At 50.9% G+C, this 16,789-nt stretch overlaps 3 protein-coding genes across 3 annotated transcripts; 1 reads left to right on the top strand and 2 right to left on the bottom strand.

Annotated features, from left to right (window-relative positions):
• Positions 1 to 5,769: 5,769 nt before the first annotated feature.
• Positions 5,770 to 10,991, bottom strand: LOC100899700 (uncharacterized). The gene is made up of 15 exons (XM_018639714.1): positions 10,698 to 10,991; positions 9,881 to 9,895; positions 9,386 to 9,434; positions 9,155 to 9,308; positions 8,894 to 9,015; positions 8,355 to 8,487; positions 7,837 to 7,878; positions 7,576 to 7,695; positions 7,346 to 7,490; positions 7,105 to 7,217; positions 6,930 to 7,004; positions 6,731 to 6,832; positions 6,477 to 6,572; positions 6,259 to 6,387; positions 5,770 to 6,148 (listed from the first exon to the last, which is right to left on the bottom strand). The coding sequence occupies exons 1-15, from the start codon at positions 10,780 to 10,782 to the stop codon at positions 6,023 to 6,025; spliced, it is 1,506 nt and encodes a 501-aa protein (XP_018495230.1). The 5' UTR covers positions 10,783 to 10,991; the 3' UTR covers positions 5,770 to 6,022.
• A 564-nt stretch (positions 10,992 to 11,555) lies between these two features.
• LOC100899557 (BRCA2 and CDKN1A-interacting protein) lies at positions 11,556 to 13,864 on the top strand. The gene is made up of 10 exons (XM_003743739.2): positions 11,556 to 11,673; positions 11,844 to 11,906; positions 11,989 to 12,152; positions 12,285 to 12,509; positions 12,658 to 12,795; positions 12,880 to 13,020; positions 13,108 to 13,185; positions 13,280 to 13,347; positions 13,431 to 13,635; positions 13,728 to 13,864. Exons 2-8 carry the CDS (start codon positions 11,846 to 11,848, stop codon positions 13,340 to 13,342), a joined length of 870 nt encoding a protein of 289 aa, XP_003743787.1. The 5' UTR covers positions 11,556 to 11,673; positions 11,844 to 11,845; the 3' UTR covers positions 13,343 to 13,347; positions 13,431 to 13,635; positions 13,728 to 13,864.
• A 757-nt stretch (positions 13,865 to 14,621) lies between these two features.
• On the bottom strand, positions 14,622 to 16,547 carry LOC100909361 (solute carrier family 22 member 6-like). Its single transcript, XM_018639688.2, has 2 exons — positions 16,496 to 16,547; positions 14,622 to 16,138 (listed from the first exon to the last, which is right to left on the bottom strand). Exons 1-2 carry the CDS (start codon positions 16,545 to 16,547, stop codon positions 14,622 to 14,624), a joined length of 1,569 nt encoding a protein of 522 aa, XP_018495204.2.
• Between the last annotated feature and the right edge of the window lie 242 nt (positions 16,548 to 16,789).

The following is a 16,789-nucleotide window of genomic DNA, read 5'->3' as shown; positions in this document are numbered from 1 at the left end:
CTCCTAAGTGACAGTGACTCTCGCGATTCCGTTGTCTCTCGGGGCTCGGGTCCGAGACCATCGAGTGTGTGGTGCTAGGTGCCGAAAGAATTATTGTACTCGAGTCCGATACATTGTCACTTGGGAGGTTCAATGAGCATCTTGACTTCGAACCCACATTCGTACATCATCAGCTCATCCCAATCGGAAAAAGGAGCATATACCCACAGGTCTCCTTCTCATTAGTCTGACTGAAGGCTGGCGCTACATCGATGCTTCAATGGATGGTGATTTGAGGTGTGATCGTGTGGAATCATCCTGGATGATTTTGTTAGAGATTGAGAATGCTGTCAAAAATGCTATTTCGTGTGAACGGAATCGTAGATCATGAAATTGCGGGGACGTAAGTGGCTCTCTGTAATACTCACGCTTCTCGCTCAAGAGTCCATGGATGTTTATGGTAGAATTTTAGGCTTGTGTTCTAATACCTATATATCGAGGCCGGAGTTTGCTATCGAGTAGGAAGTGATCGAAAACCTTGAAGTTGTCGCCAGGAATTGGCATCCCATCATGGGGCGGCTACTCAGGAACGTGATGCAAGCTGTCGAAGGATACTGCGCTCGATATTATCACTTCTAAAGTGAATTTTATTATCGTTTCATGGTAGGGAACAGAATGGGTGTGATCGTCACATATAAAAGTGTTCGTCGAGGTGAGGATCGTCGCGGAGGGACTGCTGGATCAGATGTGCGTTGCTCCTCTGGACTTCCAGAGGGATCCGTTGTCGAAGGAACCCTACCGATCGATATTACCGCGTCAGAGGTTTGTTTCAGTCGCCAATCTCTTTAGAGAACAGGATAGCCTCTTTAGCCCAAACGCCGGAGGTCTCTTTCGCGAAAGGTTTGACGACATATTCGTAGCAAGGCCAGCGTAGTGGTTGAATTTTTCCCGTTCGCCCTTGGCTCCAACACCCCCACTGTTCTCGCCAGAGTAGAGTAGCTAGCTGCGTATGTATTCCTAATGGTGACGTCCCAAATCAGAAGTTTTCCTCTGGACCAAGGGGTGAGTGTCATGCAATCGAGGCGGATCTCGTCAGAGGAATTCAGGTGTGGAGGCTCGACGCGGACTGCGATGCCCATCTGGCGAACGGCTCTTACGAAAACGTCATTGACGGCGTTGTGGCGAGCCAGTCTGAACGTGGAAACCGAAGAGCAGCTGAGATGGTGGTAACCCTAGGAGTCCGCCGTAGATCCGCACGCGCAGAGATGTTCCGGAAGAGAGGGATCCCAAGCCGAAGGCTACAAGCGATACGGAAGGAGGAGTTCCGGAGCTCGGTGCCAAGGTCCTCATCAGGGCGGACGAGTAGCCAAGCTCCACTGTGGGGACGCGCGGCGTGAGCGAGTCGAATGCTCTCGGAAAGGTCACTGTCGAGAGCGGAGAAGAGGAGGGACGTGGCCTTCGCCACAAAAATTTTGTCCCAAGGGGTTGATGCGCATGTTCTCGGAAGCAGAGAGAAAAATAATATCGTCTGGTGGTGACTTTCTGTACTCAGTTGAGTGACCGATGCAATCCTAGGAAAGTGGATGAGAACAAGAACCCTTACTGTGAAGCCTCTGACGGTAAGGGCTTTTCTACAATAAATGCGACAAGCTCTAACTCATCTTGTCGAACACTCACTGTTGATTTCGATAGTATATGGCGCAAAGTTTTTATCAGTACCCCTTTGTAGGGTCTTTCGGGAGGATTCAAGCCGCCGCCGGAGGAGTTTTGGGACGCTAAGGCTTTATTCAGATTACCGACCTCTGCCTATTTCATCGATACTTCCATGGAGAATGCTCAGATGAAATCTCTTCCCTCGTTCCCCCTATTTAGGTCTCCGCCCGTGTAACCAGAAAGAGTACCGAGCAGCATCCCTACTCTGTCCAACTTTTCTCCAATCGTACTGCTCAATTCGCCTCCACCTTTTTCCCCCGCACATCCCGTCTATGGAGTGCCCTTCCCCTCATGTCTTCCCTCCAACGTATGATGCCCTTCAAGTAAAGAGCCTTACGTTTCTTCAGTTGGTTATATTCACATGAGCCCCACACTCCAGCTGAATTTTCCTCTCCTCTGGGTAGTTCGTCAATGCATTTTCTCCTATGGCTCTTTTACCTCTCCCTCCTACCTTCCTCTCAGTCCCCCTCCCCTTTTTCGCACTCGCAGTTCCTTCCGAGAATTAAAGGGTCACCCCTTTGCGAGCTGCTCCACCGAAAAAAAAAGCGTTGATATTCAAGAGGGAGGTGCTATCTTCGATGACTGTCTCTTAGCGATCAGGATCTTCCACTTCGCACCCGTTCCGACGCCGGGGCGGTACCGCCCAATCATCAGCAGAGTTTTTTTCTCACCCAGCCCTCCTGCCGGAACAGGATGGACGATGACATCAATGTTTAGCAGGTGCATTGAGCCTCGATCATCTCAGCCGCTTGGCCGCCGCCACCGATACTGATACAACTGATACCACCGATCTTGCCCGACAGTCCCGTTTCCCGTTTATACTTAATTGGCGAGAACGGGTGGAGCGCCTAATATCGACGTGGTTGTCACGTCGGACATACGTCAAGTTCGAGGATCGATCGCTGAGAGAAAGCAAGAGGAGTCGTCCGGAAGGGGATAGCCACGGGGTAGAGTACACCGGAGGTTCTCCGCAAATCTGAACGAAGAGTTTGCCAGCAGAGATTCGCAGAACAGAAATTCGGAGAATCGAGAAAATACCGTATGAGAGGTATCGCCACAAGGGAGGACTGAGTTCTGTTGGACGATGCCGACGTGTACGTCTCCGGAAATTCTCTCAATGACCTTGGCGAGCGCCGAGCCAAAGTCGTACTTAACTCAGACGGGGCCCAGATATCTCCCTGAGCCTGAGAGAGTGCTCTCAATGCATTGCCGAGATCCCCCCGCTCAGTTCATTTCTTTCCAGTCCGGCTTCAAGGAAAAAAACTTGCACGGTAGGTGGACGACGGGTTCTTCGGCTGAAGGAAGTCACCTCGCTCAATCATTTGCTTGGATTCCTGTACCATGCTCCCCGCAGGCCGACCCAATCTAGGCATGAGAGACGAGCAGGTTCAAAAGGAGATAATCCTTCCACTCCTCACCCCACGGCTATCTTTGCATCAAACTGCCCCGTCCAACCGAGCGTCTGAGCCACGCTGAGGCTCTGCTCGCCTCTCTGAAGGTCCGAGGGATCGGAGGAATTGAAGGATCACCCCTAGTTAAACTTCAGGAGGCACCCTCGAGATTGGGCTTGTCTAAAACATCTCGGACGGCGTGGGTGAAACTTCGCAGTTTGAAGCGGTTTTCGTACAGAGCGTCCTTCCCTTGAGCTACGAACTCTCTCGTCGATTACTCATCAGCTCATCAGATAGCTAGCTATAGGAATCTCTCTCGGTCTGGAGATCCGGGGGAAGGACACGAAGCTTCGAAGAATCGGTAGAAGCTCCGTTTCTGTTCCCCAATCTCAAACAATCCAAGTTCTCGCGCCGGGAAGCATGAAAAATGTGGACGGAATTTTTCTACCTGTGATAGGAGAGTCCCCGAAATGGTTGACTGCAAAGCATCGACTCGCTGAGGCCGAAGAGATCGAGAACTGAAACGGAATAATCGCCCGGTCCCTGATGTGCAAGAGTGGATGGCCAAGCTGGCGGTGCAAGCCGGAAGCGAAAACGCGCAGAAAGGTACCAATCTCGAATATCTAGATTTATTGACGGTACCGATTCCACGACTTAACATTCTCTGCATGAGCGTCATCCGGTTTTTCGAAGCGTTTGCCAGATAATACATCGCGCTGAACACGCATAGGCTACCAGGGTACGCGCATCTCAACTTCGCGATCTGGACTTTCACGGATTTCCCCTCTGCCGTCGTGGGCATATATCTCTTACGGAAATGTCGGCGACATCAATCGCGAATACTCCATTTGATCGCGGCCGCTCTTATTTTCTCTAGTGTGTATTTCTCGGATGCGACCCTTCGTTGGACTAAGGTTATCGGTAGCTTTTTCGTTCGATTCTTCGTCTACATTCATGGCTTCGTCATCTGGGCCCATGTTCACGAGATCAACCCAACACCCGCTCGGAGTGTGGGTTTCGCGATTGCAATGATGGCCTCTAGGGCGGGGGGCATGATGGCGCCATTCCTGAAGGAATTCGGGGATGTGACCCACTATTCGGCGGTCAACGCCGTTTTCTCGATTCTCGCTTCGCTCACAGTGTTCTGTGTGATGCAGCTACCCGAAACACTGACTAAGAAGCTCCCGGACGCGATCGATGACGTTGAACGGCTTCTTAGAGACACCAATCGTCCGACCTGAGAGTTCTCTATGATACCTGCAGAAATAAATGTAGGATCGTTCGAACTCAATCGAATCTCGAGCGGGGGTAGGATACCACTCCTTGATGAGTCAGGCGGCATGTAAGCGCGTTCTTCGGGGGAAACGACGCAGTCTCGGGAGTTCCCGTAGAAAGTCATCGACCTAGGTCGCAACTTAGGTGGCACTGCAAAAGCGCTCTGGCGGTGCTCCGAAGCTCCAGGAAGCTCATCCGCTGTCGAGAAGGTCTTGTGTGACCAATGAGTGCATAGAATGAAGGAGTAGAGCTGCGAGCATTTGGTGAGGGATTGTCGCCAGACGTGCAGAGGATATCCCCCGGTAGAATTGACGCTGACTTGCGTCGCGAAGGTACATAGGTCTCGAAGAATCAATTTGTTCCCGAAGAATCACAGCAATATTATAGACTAAGGGCTGAGCCCGAATAAATTAGAGCGGTCACGAGAAGACCAAATTTTGATGATCGCAAACCAAGGCATGTCGATGATTCGTTTGGATTCGGGAAAATTATTTGCAAGAATCAGTCCCGCCCGACTCTGAGCGCGAGCACTTCCGCAGCGCGGGTGGTCCACCGTTCTGATCTTTTCGTGACCGAATCACGTGACTGTGGTGTTTGTTGACATCATGTCAGTTCATGGAATAGGTTCGGAGGTTATTAGTCTCGATCGGGGCTACCATATTCGGTAGCTTTTTCAGAATGTTTCGACATATGTCCTCATCCTTGCTAGCTGCAGAACTGACTTGCTTCTGGAATTCCGCTCTCACGAAGTCTCATTATCTGTGGTCATCGTCCGCATAGAGGGTCTGCGCTCCCGCCGGAGGTGGGATCGAGGCTGAAGGAGATCATCCGCACTCATTGGCGATGGGTGTGACTTAAGGCTCGCTAGATCTCAGAGCTAGATGCTCGTGGCTTGGAGATAGGGTACGCCCTGTCCTCTTCTCCCACAACTTCGTTCCAACACATAATAGAAGAGTCCAAAACACAGAGCATGGACTCGCTGAACCCATGTTCCGAAGATCAGCCCAACGGTCGCTCGGAGTGTCGGCTTCGCGGACGTGATGATGGCCTGCCATGGTGCCCGGTGCCATGATGACCCGCGAGGCTCACGCAGACACGGCCGCACCGGCTGTTCGCGTCGTTTTTCTCATCCTTAGGTCGTTGTCAGCATTCTCCGTGATGAATTCACGTGGGAAACTTGACAGGAAGCTCCCGGGTACGATCGTCGACGTCGAACGACTCCTCGGGGACACTACACATCCTGAGGTCCAGAACGGGACGTCTCCTGCGTGAAAGCCCGAAAGAGTCGAATTTTGCCGCCCTCGAAATAGCTCTAAGGGCTGATGATAACCCGGCAATGGCTCGTGAACCCATCACGCTCGATGATGCCGAGATCTCCAGTTCAGAAAATTCAGATGCCGACACCTACTTCAAGCTCTCAATTTTATTAGCAGAATATACTCTTGACCGAATTCCACGAATATAATGCCATTGGCTCCGCGCGCAGTAGATTCTGAAGCCGTACCAGAGAGATCCACTTTGCAAATCGTTCAATTTGGACTAAGATCACAATCACATCAAATATCATAAGTCGTCGATACCTCAATCAACCGGGCTCATTCGAATTAAAACTATCGGTGGCGGAAGTCACGTCAGCTCGAGGCCATCTATGTTCAGCGTTGTGCTCAAACAATTGCTCCTCCGGGTCTAGCGATTTTGTCTCTGAGGTCTTTCAGAGCTGTATCGACTCGTTTCGACATTTTCGTGAATTTCTCCAAATCTGGTCCGAGCATGCTGCAGAGTGCCGGTACCTGGGAGAAAAAGAGGAATTCATCAGGCTCCGTTCAGAGGTGAAGATCGAGCACTGATTCGATGGACTGTTGCTGCATGACGTTGACTGAGCATTCCAGCGCGAACTCACATCGTTATAGCTTATCTGACAGAATCGGAAGAGAGCAACAAGAGCTCTCCAACTTGCTTCTTCACTTAGTTCCGAGTGTAAGTACTGAAGCAACGCTGTAGCGAATTCGGTGGCTTGATCGTCGAAAAGCTGTCGGAACAAAGATAATTCTGATTTACTCCGCACCGAGATCGAATAGTGAGACGCAATTCCATGAGTTACCCGTTGCAACGACTAACCTCTTTAAGAGCAAGGTTATACATGAGAGCGGCGGCCTTCTCTTGAGTGTCCTTCCGGTCACAGAGCAAAGCGTGTACGACAGCGCGAGTGGTCACCTGCATGAATAAATCAAATGTTTGTATTTTGGGAATTCTGCGAGAACTGTTTTCTAATGTTAATATACATGTAAATATCGTCCACCACGCCAACGAATCCACAAGCAGGTGCAGGGTTCATGCCATTGAGGAATGTCTTGAGAATTGGGACCGCTCACCTTGCAGTTGTTGCAAGAGCCTGGCGTTCCGTCGTCAGCGGGCCATTCAGAAATATACATCAACCAGTCGAATGATGAGTTATGTTTACAAAAGTTGCACATCTGGGAATGGGAAGCCAAGATCCATAAGGACTCTGTACGGGAAAGATTTCGAGCTTTAGAGAGTTCGGGATTCTCGCGAATCGGCGCGAATTCTCACCAGGATCATGATGGCATCCTGTTCATCCACTGGGAGTTTCTCAATCTTGAAGACGTAGTTGAGGATTGCATGACTCTGAAGCAAGAAGGAGCAATGAAGATATGGAGTACTCCAAATAGTAGGATCTACCCACAACATTGTATTCGGAGTCGCACATCATCCGTAGGAAACGAACCTTGCGATCCTGGTGCAAAAAAAGAATGAAGTCCTCTTTCAGGGCACAAGCTGATAGAAATTGGACGGTCGCCAATCGGATTTTTGGATCTTGGTTATCGGCTAGCAGCACACCTAGAATTCACTTGATAAGCCAGTCCGTCGATCTTGATCACCGATAGATTACGCGGCATTTATATGTGTCTTCTCCTGCACAAAAGCTTCATGTAGAGCGGAAACAATAAGCAAAGGTGGGCGCTCACCCAGAAGATCGAGATGAGGCCCTCCCAGAGACCAGGAACCACAGTCTGTGTTGATGTACTCAGCGAACTCCCGGAGACAAGAGGAGTCCTCCTCCGATAATTTACCCTGCAGCCTCTCTTCGACAACTTGCAACGCCGACGTTCCCTTCGAGAATTTTCATATCGTTCACTTCTCACTTTTTCCAAGCTTCCAGACAATCGGAACAACCTGATTTTTCCACTCCACTCACGTCGATTGGCTCGAAGCATATGGCCGGATCATCGTAGCGTCTTGTTTTTCTCGGAGTCACCGGAGCTCGATTTTCCGGAGATTCGCTCTCGCGTCCGGGATTCTCGACCGTGTCACTCATCTGAAAGGGAGCACATCGTTCCCTGAATGATCAGTTGCATGACACTCTACGATACGGCGATGAGTTCGAATTGATCATCACTATGTCCCATCAGAGTCTCCTGGATATAAAGAATTAATATGCGGATGCACTTTCGCTTACCCTCTGGTCTGGGAGATGCGGTCTACTGATCGGATCGATAGCCTACAAGCGGATCAAGGAATTAAAAGGAGCGATCATACAGCGCTCGTCGGTGGCTCCCCGGATTTCCGAGCTCACAGAGAGGGCTCCCGCCGGAATGTCGACTCAAGGGCAATCTGTCCGCCAGAGCCCGAACGCCGCTTAGTCAGTGTTACTTGTCCACGAAAGACACGAGCGATGCCCAAACTCGGCAGAGAGGCCTCTCCCGCAAAGGCTGAGCGGCGAGCCGGTCCCGTTCTCGCCGCATGTTTCCGGAGATATTCGATTTTCCATGCTTTCTAAGGTTCGACGAAGAGGAGGAGAAGACGGGCGAAACCAAGTGACGTGAGCGCATCGGTGAACGTGGAGGCATCGACGGGCGTAGGATTCGGGGAATTGCGCGGGACGAGCCAGGGCATGAGTTCGCAGAATTAGTCAGTCGAGTCCCGGGCCAAGTCCGCGACGTTAAACGGCTCGTCCTGAGCGTCAGGATTTCGTACCTGTCTTTCCGGTGAACCCTCTCTCCGTCGGAGGTTCCGCTGTGCGTTTTCTCCAAACGAGATTCCCCTCGCGTTCTCGCCCCTAATCGAAGGCTGTGCGCTCAGCAACTGAGCGATATTCGCACCGAAGGGTCTGCAATCGAAGCAACACCACCCGTGAACAACACGAACCCGGGAAAACGAATTTTCCACGAAACTCAGTCAGGAGAGCAGAGCCAAGGCCGTGCTCAGCAACAGAACTGGTGGACGCTTATTTGAAGTCTCGTCTGGCTGGAGAAAAGCTTTTAACCAATTTCCTCGATCGGCACTCGAAACAGGCCGGCCAGGCGAGGAAGAGTTCTCTCTCAGTCGTTCCGTAGCCAACAGCCTAGTCATGGCTCAGGTTCGCAGCCTGTAGCGATGACGCCACGGTCATAGAGTTACATAGTTGTTTTGACTGTACGGGTGTCTTCAGTGAGTCGGATGAGAATGGAAAAATTTCCTGTCACATCGACGGGAACAGCAATCAGTAACTGAATCTTTTTTGAACTCGCACTCACGTGTTGAGAACCTCATCGGGGAGGCTCAGAATTTCATCGGGAATGCCACGGCCCGTGAGAAATTGGGCCACCTCGTGGCTGAATGTATTGCAGTTATGTTTGAACAAGTCATATTTCAACCCCTGGAAGCGGGAAAACGATTTCAGTCTTCAGGACGGAAGCCCCGCCGAATCAGCGAGCGAGATTTGAGCTTGGAGTCCAAGCTGAAGTGATAGACTTTGGAACAGCGATGCGAAGAGCCAAGTCTCACGCGAGACTTACATGGAAAGTCGTTTCGCCCAGCTCCATGATATACTCGAAGAAGATCACGTAAGGCACCTCAGTTTTACCGAGGGGCATAATCTGCATCGGCTCCTTCAGAATCGTCTCTCCCGGCCCGCAAGACTCCACACCCTGCGAGCCGTAGAAGTATTCCCTGTAATTAAATCATAGGATTCAACAAACTGGGAAGAACTCGAGATTCGGCGCTGAGTTTCAAGGAGCGAGCCTCACCTGCCGTAAGCGACGATCGAGGTGTGCCATATCGCGGGGATTTCTTTCCCTGAAACACGGAAGAGCTCTTTGAACAAGGAACTCTAACGTCTGTGCATTCTAGACGAAGAACATTTGTCGTGAAATTCCGACTCGATTTCCGTCCAGGTGCCGGGAAATCTCATGTACAAGCCGCTCCCACAGAACGAAATAATCGCGATTCCGAATCGGTCTCGCGACAGATTGTAATCGGACGGAGTTTGTGAATGGATACCCGAGCCTCGGCTACGCTCGAGGGAGTGAATGAGAATGGAGCTACAAGCGACCATTACACCACCGAGCCATACACCTATCGGTAATTGGCTCTCAGCGAGATAATCGAAAGCGGCACAAGGTTTTATTCGCAGCTTGTTAATTGACCTAATACTGAGCTGATTGATCTGTTAGTTGTTTTTCAGTGATTTGCAAAACACGACACTCGCGATACCGACACCACTGCTAGAGGCCCCTATTTACCGGTTGGGAAAAATTCTGAAACACAAAGGGAAACACGACCATTAAACGGGCTCGAACTAGGATTTATCGAGTGTGCCGACACTCCGCGGTCTTCAGACCAAGTCTTTTATCGATCCCCAAGTTCATATCCATCGTCATCCATCGACGCTCAGGACGTCTCTGGAGCGCTCTGCCTCCTCCACACACCCGCTCCGACGATATCCTCGGACAGAAGCGAAAGTTTCCGATTGGCGAAATCTCAGACGTTTCTTGTGGGAGGCTTCCAGAGCGTAAACTCGACTCTAGTCTAAGAATAGTTTAACTAACGAGCCTGTCGGCTCGGAACCCTTAAGGAGAAAGCCAACACTCGCCACCCGTCGGATTCCTCACGGGTCAAGAACGTTCAGCTCGAATCAAGAGCATCCGGAAAAACCAACTTCCACAGCTCTAAGGAGAAACATGGCTCACGGCGGGTGATCCACAGGACAACTTAATCGCTCGGCAGGTAGTCTCGAGCACCTGAATGAGACGCGATTTCTCTTATGGCAAGTGACTGACTGACTGTCTGTCAGGCTGACGTCACAGAGCGGGAGACCGTCTGCCCGAAGCGATGATGCAGCGAATTCGTTCTTGATTAGCGGATCACCGCGATTTTCTGCGTTCATTTCCTGCAGAAGCAACTCGGGATGCTTCCGCGTTCCATACCATCTTCTGGAGCTCAGAAGAATGAATACTCGCCACGCTGATTCGTAGCCGCGCTAAGCGCTAACGAGCGATGGTGTCTCAGGCGACTTTTCGGCTTCTGAAGAGAATTCTGCTCACAATTATCGATACTCACCCAAAAACATGGGGCTCAGCGCTTTGGCCATGCCCCTCGAGAGATCGTAGATGTAGAGCCTCACGTCGACCGCTTCTTCCGACATGGCAGTAGAGAGGATTCTTCGGCCGCACTTAGAACACTTTCAATCGGAGTCGAAAATTAAATGGGAAATTCACGGTCGAGGTGGTAAACTGAATCAACACCCACAGGGCAGCATTCGTCCGAAAAAGAGCTCCCAAGAGCAGTCCTTAGAGCAGGTGTCGTCCGTAGAAAAGATCGAGTCGCCCTGACCGGTGAGAGTCTGACAGTCGTTAGTCTGGGTGGTCTCGGCGGCAGCCACGGAGAAGAACTTTCTCGCCAATGCTCGATTGTTGTTCTCCCAGTTTCGATGAGCAGCCACCAGGGGGCGCCCCTAACCGAACCCCGAGCCCCGAGATGGCTCAATGGCTCCGTAAAGGAATCCTTCGTGGAGTCGAAGCTCCTTCCGAGGATTGCCGAAGACCCCGAAGAGAGCTCGATATATTCCAGAAGCATGTGGATGCACATGGAGGAAAGCTTTCGGATATTCACAGTCGGACCGGAGAGTGAAGCATGACATCACAGGTCGCGTTCGGACTTTCTCGGACAGTCGAGATGTTGACGTCTGAACACGCAAACTAATGGCGGTAGAGAATGAAGGCTCCGAAATCTTCGAGAGATGCTCCCGGAATGGCTGCGAATCTTCAACGAGAGGGGCTCCCCTCTGAGGCGAGAGAGCGACCAACATCGCCCGGCATTCAGCCCGCGCTTCCGCGGCTTTGAAAAGTCGCCCTTTCCGTGGTCCACCCTCACGTGTTGTCGGCGCGAATGGAACATGCGCGCTCAGCGAACGTGTTTGGTCATACTTGTGCCCGAACTTGTCGGTTCGGAGTTTCGTTCGACTCATTCTGACAGGCTCGGTGATCATCTCCGTGAGCGAGTTCACGTCCAAGAAACGTGAATTATAAAGGATAAGGTCGGTTTCGGGGACTAGATGCCGATCCAGATGAATCTCACACATGTTGCACATTCGAACCGAGGGGGGTCCAAAGTGGGGTCGGTGCTTCCCTCCTCTAACTCTCGTGCCGTGAAGTATCACTTCATAGAAGAATGTTTTTGATCACTTCTGTATCCTTGCCTCAACAGCTATGGCAAACCCGAAGAAGTCGAAGCGAGAAGAGAAGGTTGTCGAAGCTGCACCCATTGATGGTGAGATCTCGTGTCTAATTGTTCCAAATGCTCTCTCAAAGCGGTCTACACTCCGTACGAAGTTCTATCTCGGCCGTTTCAGATGATGATGAAGTCCTTGACTCGGATGACGAAGGCGATTCTGGAGACGATTCATCATCAGCTGGTGAGGATGGGGACGTGGTGAACCAAGTAATAGACGTCAATTTCGAAGCGTTTCCTCCGGACGACTCAGACTTTCATGGAATCAAGAAACTACTTCTCCAAGTGAGTCGGTCTAGTCTGAGTCTACCCCGACATTTGGAGCGCTCATCATGTCCTCCACTCCCTCAGGGATATATGTACCCCCGAAGACCGAAACTTAACCGCTGTTGTTCCAAATGGCGCCAATGATTTCAGACATTCAGGAACGCCCATATCAATGTCTCGGACCTCGCGAATCACCTCATAGAGCTCAACAAGCTATCACTGGTTCTGCGGCAGTCCGATGATGACATGCTAGACGATGACGATGACATGGAAGATGACGCAGAGGTTTTCGGGGTCGGAGGGTTATTGCCGCTCAACTCAGATCGGGAAGGGGTGAAGGATGTCAAGAAATTTCTACTTGAGCAAGCCGGGGAGGTGAGTTAGGGGCGTGGACTCCAGCGCTCATATTCCCAAATTTTTCGAGTGAATGTTGATATTTCTCAGCTGGTCGTCAGCGGACGATCCAAACGGGATCCCATTCTCTGGAAGTCCAGCGGGTGACCGCGATTTTTCTCTCATCCAGAAAGGACAGGCTCGCTCCAAATTGGAACAGATCTTCTCCAGCGGCTCGATAGGATTCCTGATCTCAGAAAGATTCGTGAATATCCCGCCCAGGATAGCGGCACCAACTCTGAAGAGCATATATGAAGATTGGAAAAAGGTTGGTGTTTAGGCTTTGATCTCGCGCTTTCAACACGAGAATGGAGTGGGAATATTCGCCTGACACTTCCTTAATCCCTTCCAGATGCCCAAATCGAACAAAACCTTCGATTTCAGTCACCTCGTTGTGATATGCAAACAGTACAAAGGAGCGAACAGCTTGATTTACGCCAACGGAGAGGAAGAACTTTTCGAAGATCTCGCGGACTTCAAATTTTCATATGAAGTGCGTGGATTCCCATTTTCGATAGTCCATGAGCTTCGGCGAGTTTTTTAGGGCAGCGGCTCATTGGATCACCGTATCACTCCACAGGTACCCCAAGGGGACGCAGATACAGCTATAGCCGGGAAATGGAAAGAAGGCGACGAGGAGTTGAAACAAATTCGTCAGGTTCGTAGTCCGTCGGAAATCGTGGCTCCTCAAACGATTGTCCCAAGAGGAAAGTGCAGCCCACCCCATCTTAAAAGTTCCTTGATTCTCTCAGGTGCTCGTGCTCGATCCCAAGAAGCTTCCGGAAATGATCCAACTGATCGAAGAGAACGTCTGATGGAGGTCGTTGAAGCTTTGCCTTACTGTTATAAATATTTTCTGCTCCGGAACAATATGAGCCTTATCCTTGACCGTCGATCGATCAGATAACGAAGTTCCCGGGGGATTTCCGGACGGACATTCGGTAGGGACTGATAGACTCGCTGTCTCGTCTCGGAGCAAGAGCCGGTGAAACCGAAGTGAATACTTGATAGGAGTGCAAGGCTTCGGGTCGAGAAATGGGGAAATTCAGGCCTCCCGTGAAGCCTCATGCTTTCTCCAAGACTACATCCACCGAGATTAAGGTGGAAAGTAAGCTCATTCATTCTTCACTTGTCCTCCGGGTACTCGTCCGAGAATCCTGCGACTCGGAATCACAAGGTGTCATCTCCGAACCCTCGCAGGTGGAAGTTATTCGGCGTATACAGCGGAGGAATCAGTTCCCTCGAGCATTCCGAGTGATTTGGAGTGGGATGAGATCGATTTCCAGGTGCTCTCCCGCAGAATACCTGATGCCTTGAAGTCGAGTCCTGCCGAAGATGTACACGATTGTGCCATGTCTAGCTTAACTGTTCTGACACTTGATTTAGTGAAGTTACCGATAAATTCATCATTTAGAGACCTAGATTTTCCGCCGTCAGCCATCTGAGGCCTTGAACCCTTACAGAAACTGAGCGCGAAATATCTTCGACGCCTTCTCAAGAGCGAGAGGAATACCTTCGAGGGTCAGCTTTCTCTAATAGAAGTACTGGAAAACGTCATGCGCGACAGATATTGGAAACAGAATGAGCCATCAAGATAGTGATTCGCCGTGAAGACAGGTCAATAAAGCGAGCTGAATACCCAGCGGTCATCTTCCTTGACAGCAGGGCATGGGATGAAATAATCATCTTCATACCCATGGTGCGCCATCCAGGATGATACAACTCCGTAGCGGTTAGGAGGTAGGGAGGAGAACTTCAAGAACCCTGGAACGGATGTATCAATGTTCGAAACTCTCACATCATTTCTTTGATCGACTGAGCTCATAAAATTGCCTCAACTTTATGTCTGAATTCATTCTGCGCGGTCAGTCCTCAGAAATCACCAACCGATCGATGATACTGTCCTCCGGCGGCTGTTTGAGCGACTACAAGGTGGTTGACGATCGTTCCTCGAGGAGACATTTATTAATTCGTATTCTCTTCTCTCTCGGATTTTCAATGATTTCTAGGAATCGTTTTTTACAGAGCTCCGGCACAAGATGCGCCGAAAGGAGGTTGTGCATCCTACTGAGCTGGATGAAGACATCGTCGAATTTACCTTGACGACTTGCTGCTTTTCGGCAATCTCCTCACATCCTCAATCGTGTCGGGGAGCGGTTGGTCAAGAGTTTCAGGTAGTTTACTCAGACACCACAGGTCTGCGAAAGTGAATAAAACAAAAATGTACACGGGGAGCGCGTGGTGGATCCAAGTGCTGAGATCTTTCACAAACGGTGCAAGCATGGCGCCGATTCTTGAGAACATCATGCTGAGTGCGAATCCCGCACTCCGAACGGGGGTCGGATGGATTTCATGCACCGCGAGCCATTTAATGTACCCGAATAGGCTCAGAAACAGGCGGACGACCATCATGCCCCACACCTTCACGTTACTATGCTTGTCGTCGACAAAGAAGAGAATGCAGAATAAGACGGCCGATATGAAGACACTGACCATCTGGGACGGTCTGCGACCGCAATTCCTTATCAGATACATTCCGATGAGCCCAGCGGGGAATTCTGACAGAGTGGATATTGCGAAATTGAGATGCGCATTCCCCGGAAGTCGGTGAGCATTTAAATGAAGGTAATAGCCTTTCACCGACCAAGTGAAGCAGGTCACTGCGATCAGAGCTGCGTTCCTTCTCAGAGTTTCATCTTTTAGGATATCCGTAACAACGAGATTCTTGCTTTCCGCGGCGGTCTCGGTTTCGGCTCTCGCCATGAGCGCGGGCATGATCGAGTACATGTTTGGTATCGGTCTCCTGTTCCTCCTCAGGATTCCAATTATGACGCGTTCGGTCTCGTTGACGTGGTGCTTCGCCAGGAGCCATTTCGGAGACTCGTAAATGACGAACAAAAACGGAATCAGGACGATCCCAGATAGTCCGATGGCGAGCTGCATGTGGCGGAAATTCGATAGACAATAGGATAATGCTGGAATCAGTAGGACCGGGATCGCGTAGCCCATCCCGAAGCCGACGTTCATGAATATTCTGTCTCTGACCGGCATTATTTCCACTGTCATTGTGACGATCGCAGTCGTCATACCGGCTGTAGCCGATGATTGGATGAAGCGGAGAGCGTTGAAGGTCAAGAAAGTCCGCGCAAAAGCTGCTGGCAGGGCTGCTACGAATACCACCACGAGGCAAATCACGAAAACCCGTTTCCGACCGATTTGATCGGACATCTTCCCGAAAACGACCACACCCGCGAAAGATCCCGCCATGATGATACTCTGCATGGCCGACTTCTTCCAGGCGTCCCGGCAAACAAGATCCCATTCTGAAGTCGCAGTCTCTCCGAACTGCTCCTTGTCATACGTCCAGCCGTTCGAGCACTCCTCCGATTTGTTGAAATTGATTCCGTCTTCGACAGTCCATCCGAACATCGAACATTGTTCGAGTGTGCCGTCGGACGATTTCGGGATTCCGTTATCTTTCCACCAAGTCGCGTTGATTGTCGAGTTGGGGGCCGAGCACCAGTGAGGCACATCGGCCGCCATCAGAGGAGACATCATGTTCGTCCACGCAACAGGATACGCTCGCATGAGAGCGAGGAGGATCATCATCCCTGGAAGTGGTCGGATCCTTTATTCACTCGTTGATAAGTAGTGAAGGCGCGGCGCCGGCTCGGGTTCGGAAGTCGAATTTCGTGAACTGAATCGTACTAGAAGCTGCACGCGTTCGCACGCACTCGAGATCGTCTCGGGCTTCCGGAACTCCCCACGGAAACCCCGGCTAGGCTTGGCGGCCTCCATTCGCAACTGTCACACCGAACGCTCTCATCAGCCGACCATCCGATCAGAGCACTCCTGGGCGACCGAGAAGCTGCTCGAATCCAGAGACTCGAGGACTCCCGAAGAAGCTGGTGCCGCTGTTGTGTGCAAGAGATTCACCGCCGCGCCGTTGAATCATACAGGTCTCTCACCATGGTATATCCCGAAACGACCAATAACCTGGATCACGTCTGCGTCGTCCATGGTCCTGAGGGAAGCGCAGCCGAGGATGTGCCGTCAGGAACTAGCTTGTCCAGTCCCGTAAAGCCGGCGTCTGTGTTTACCGTCATAAAGAAGTTCTGCTCGATACAAGCAAGATTTTGGAGAATGATATCTATTTTGAGAGGCTTCCGTGTTCTTGAGCTCCACCGAGGTCATTGACTGATACTCGGATGAGGGTTCCCTATATGTGATTCTGATAAATTGGTTTCAAGGAGGAACAATGC

This window comes from Galendromus occidentalis, unplaced genomic scaffold (genome assembly GCF_000255335.2).
Source record: "Galendromus occidentalis unplaced genomic scaffold, Mocc_1.1 scf7180000077451, whole genome shotgun sequence".
Lineage (NCBI taxonomy): Eukaryota > Metazoa > Arthropoda > Arachnida > Mesostigmata > Phytoseiidae > Galendromus > Galendromus occidentalis.
This window is presented reverse-complemented; position numbering and strand designations above follow the sequence as displayed.

What these genes read in the sequence shown, in the direction of transcription:
- LOC100899557 (XM_003743739.2), top strand. Translation starts at nt 11,846, where the DNA reads ATGGCAAACCCGAAGAAGTCGAAGCGAGAAGAGAAGGTTGTCGAAGCT. An exon ending in TACTTGAGCAAGCCGGGGAG is followed by an intron (nt 12,510 to 12,657) that starts GTGAGTTAGGGG and finishes TCTCTCATCCAG; the next exon opens with AAAGGACAGGCTCGCTCCAA. An exon ending in TATATGAAGATTGGAAAAAG is followed by an intron (nt 12,796 to 12,879) that starts GTTGGTGTTTAG and finishes AATCCCTTCCAG; the next exon opens with ATGCCCAAATCGAACAAAAC.
- LOC100909361 (XM_018639688.2), bottom strand. Translation starts at nt 16,547, where the DNA reads ATGGACGACGCAGACGTGATCCAGGTTATTGGTCGTTTCGGGATATAC. An exon ending in TCGTTTCGGGATATACCATG is followed by an intron (nt 16,139 to 16,495) that starts GTGAGAGACCTG and finishes GACCACTTCCAG; the next exon opens with GGATGATGATCCTCCTCGCT.
- LOC100899700 (XM_018639714.1), bottom strand. Translation starts at nt 10,782, where the DNA reads ATGTCGGAAGAAGCGGTCGACGTGAGGCTCTACATCTACGATCTCTCG. An exon ending in TCGATCGTCGCTTACGGCAG is followed by an intron (nt 9,309 to 9,385) that starts GTGAGGCTCGCT and finishes ATTTAATTACAG; the next exon opens with GGAATACTTCTACGGCTCGC. An exon ending in CCCGATGAGGTTCTCAACAC is followed by an intron (nt 8,488 to 8,893) that starts GTGAGTGCGAGT and finishes CTTCGATTGCAG; the next exon opens with ACCCTTCGGTGCGAATATCG.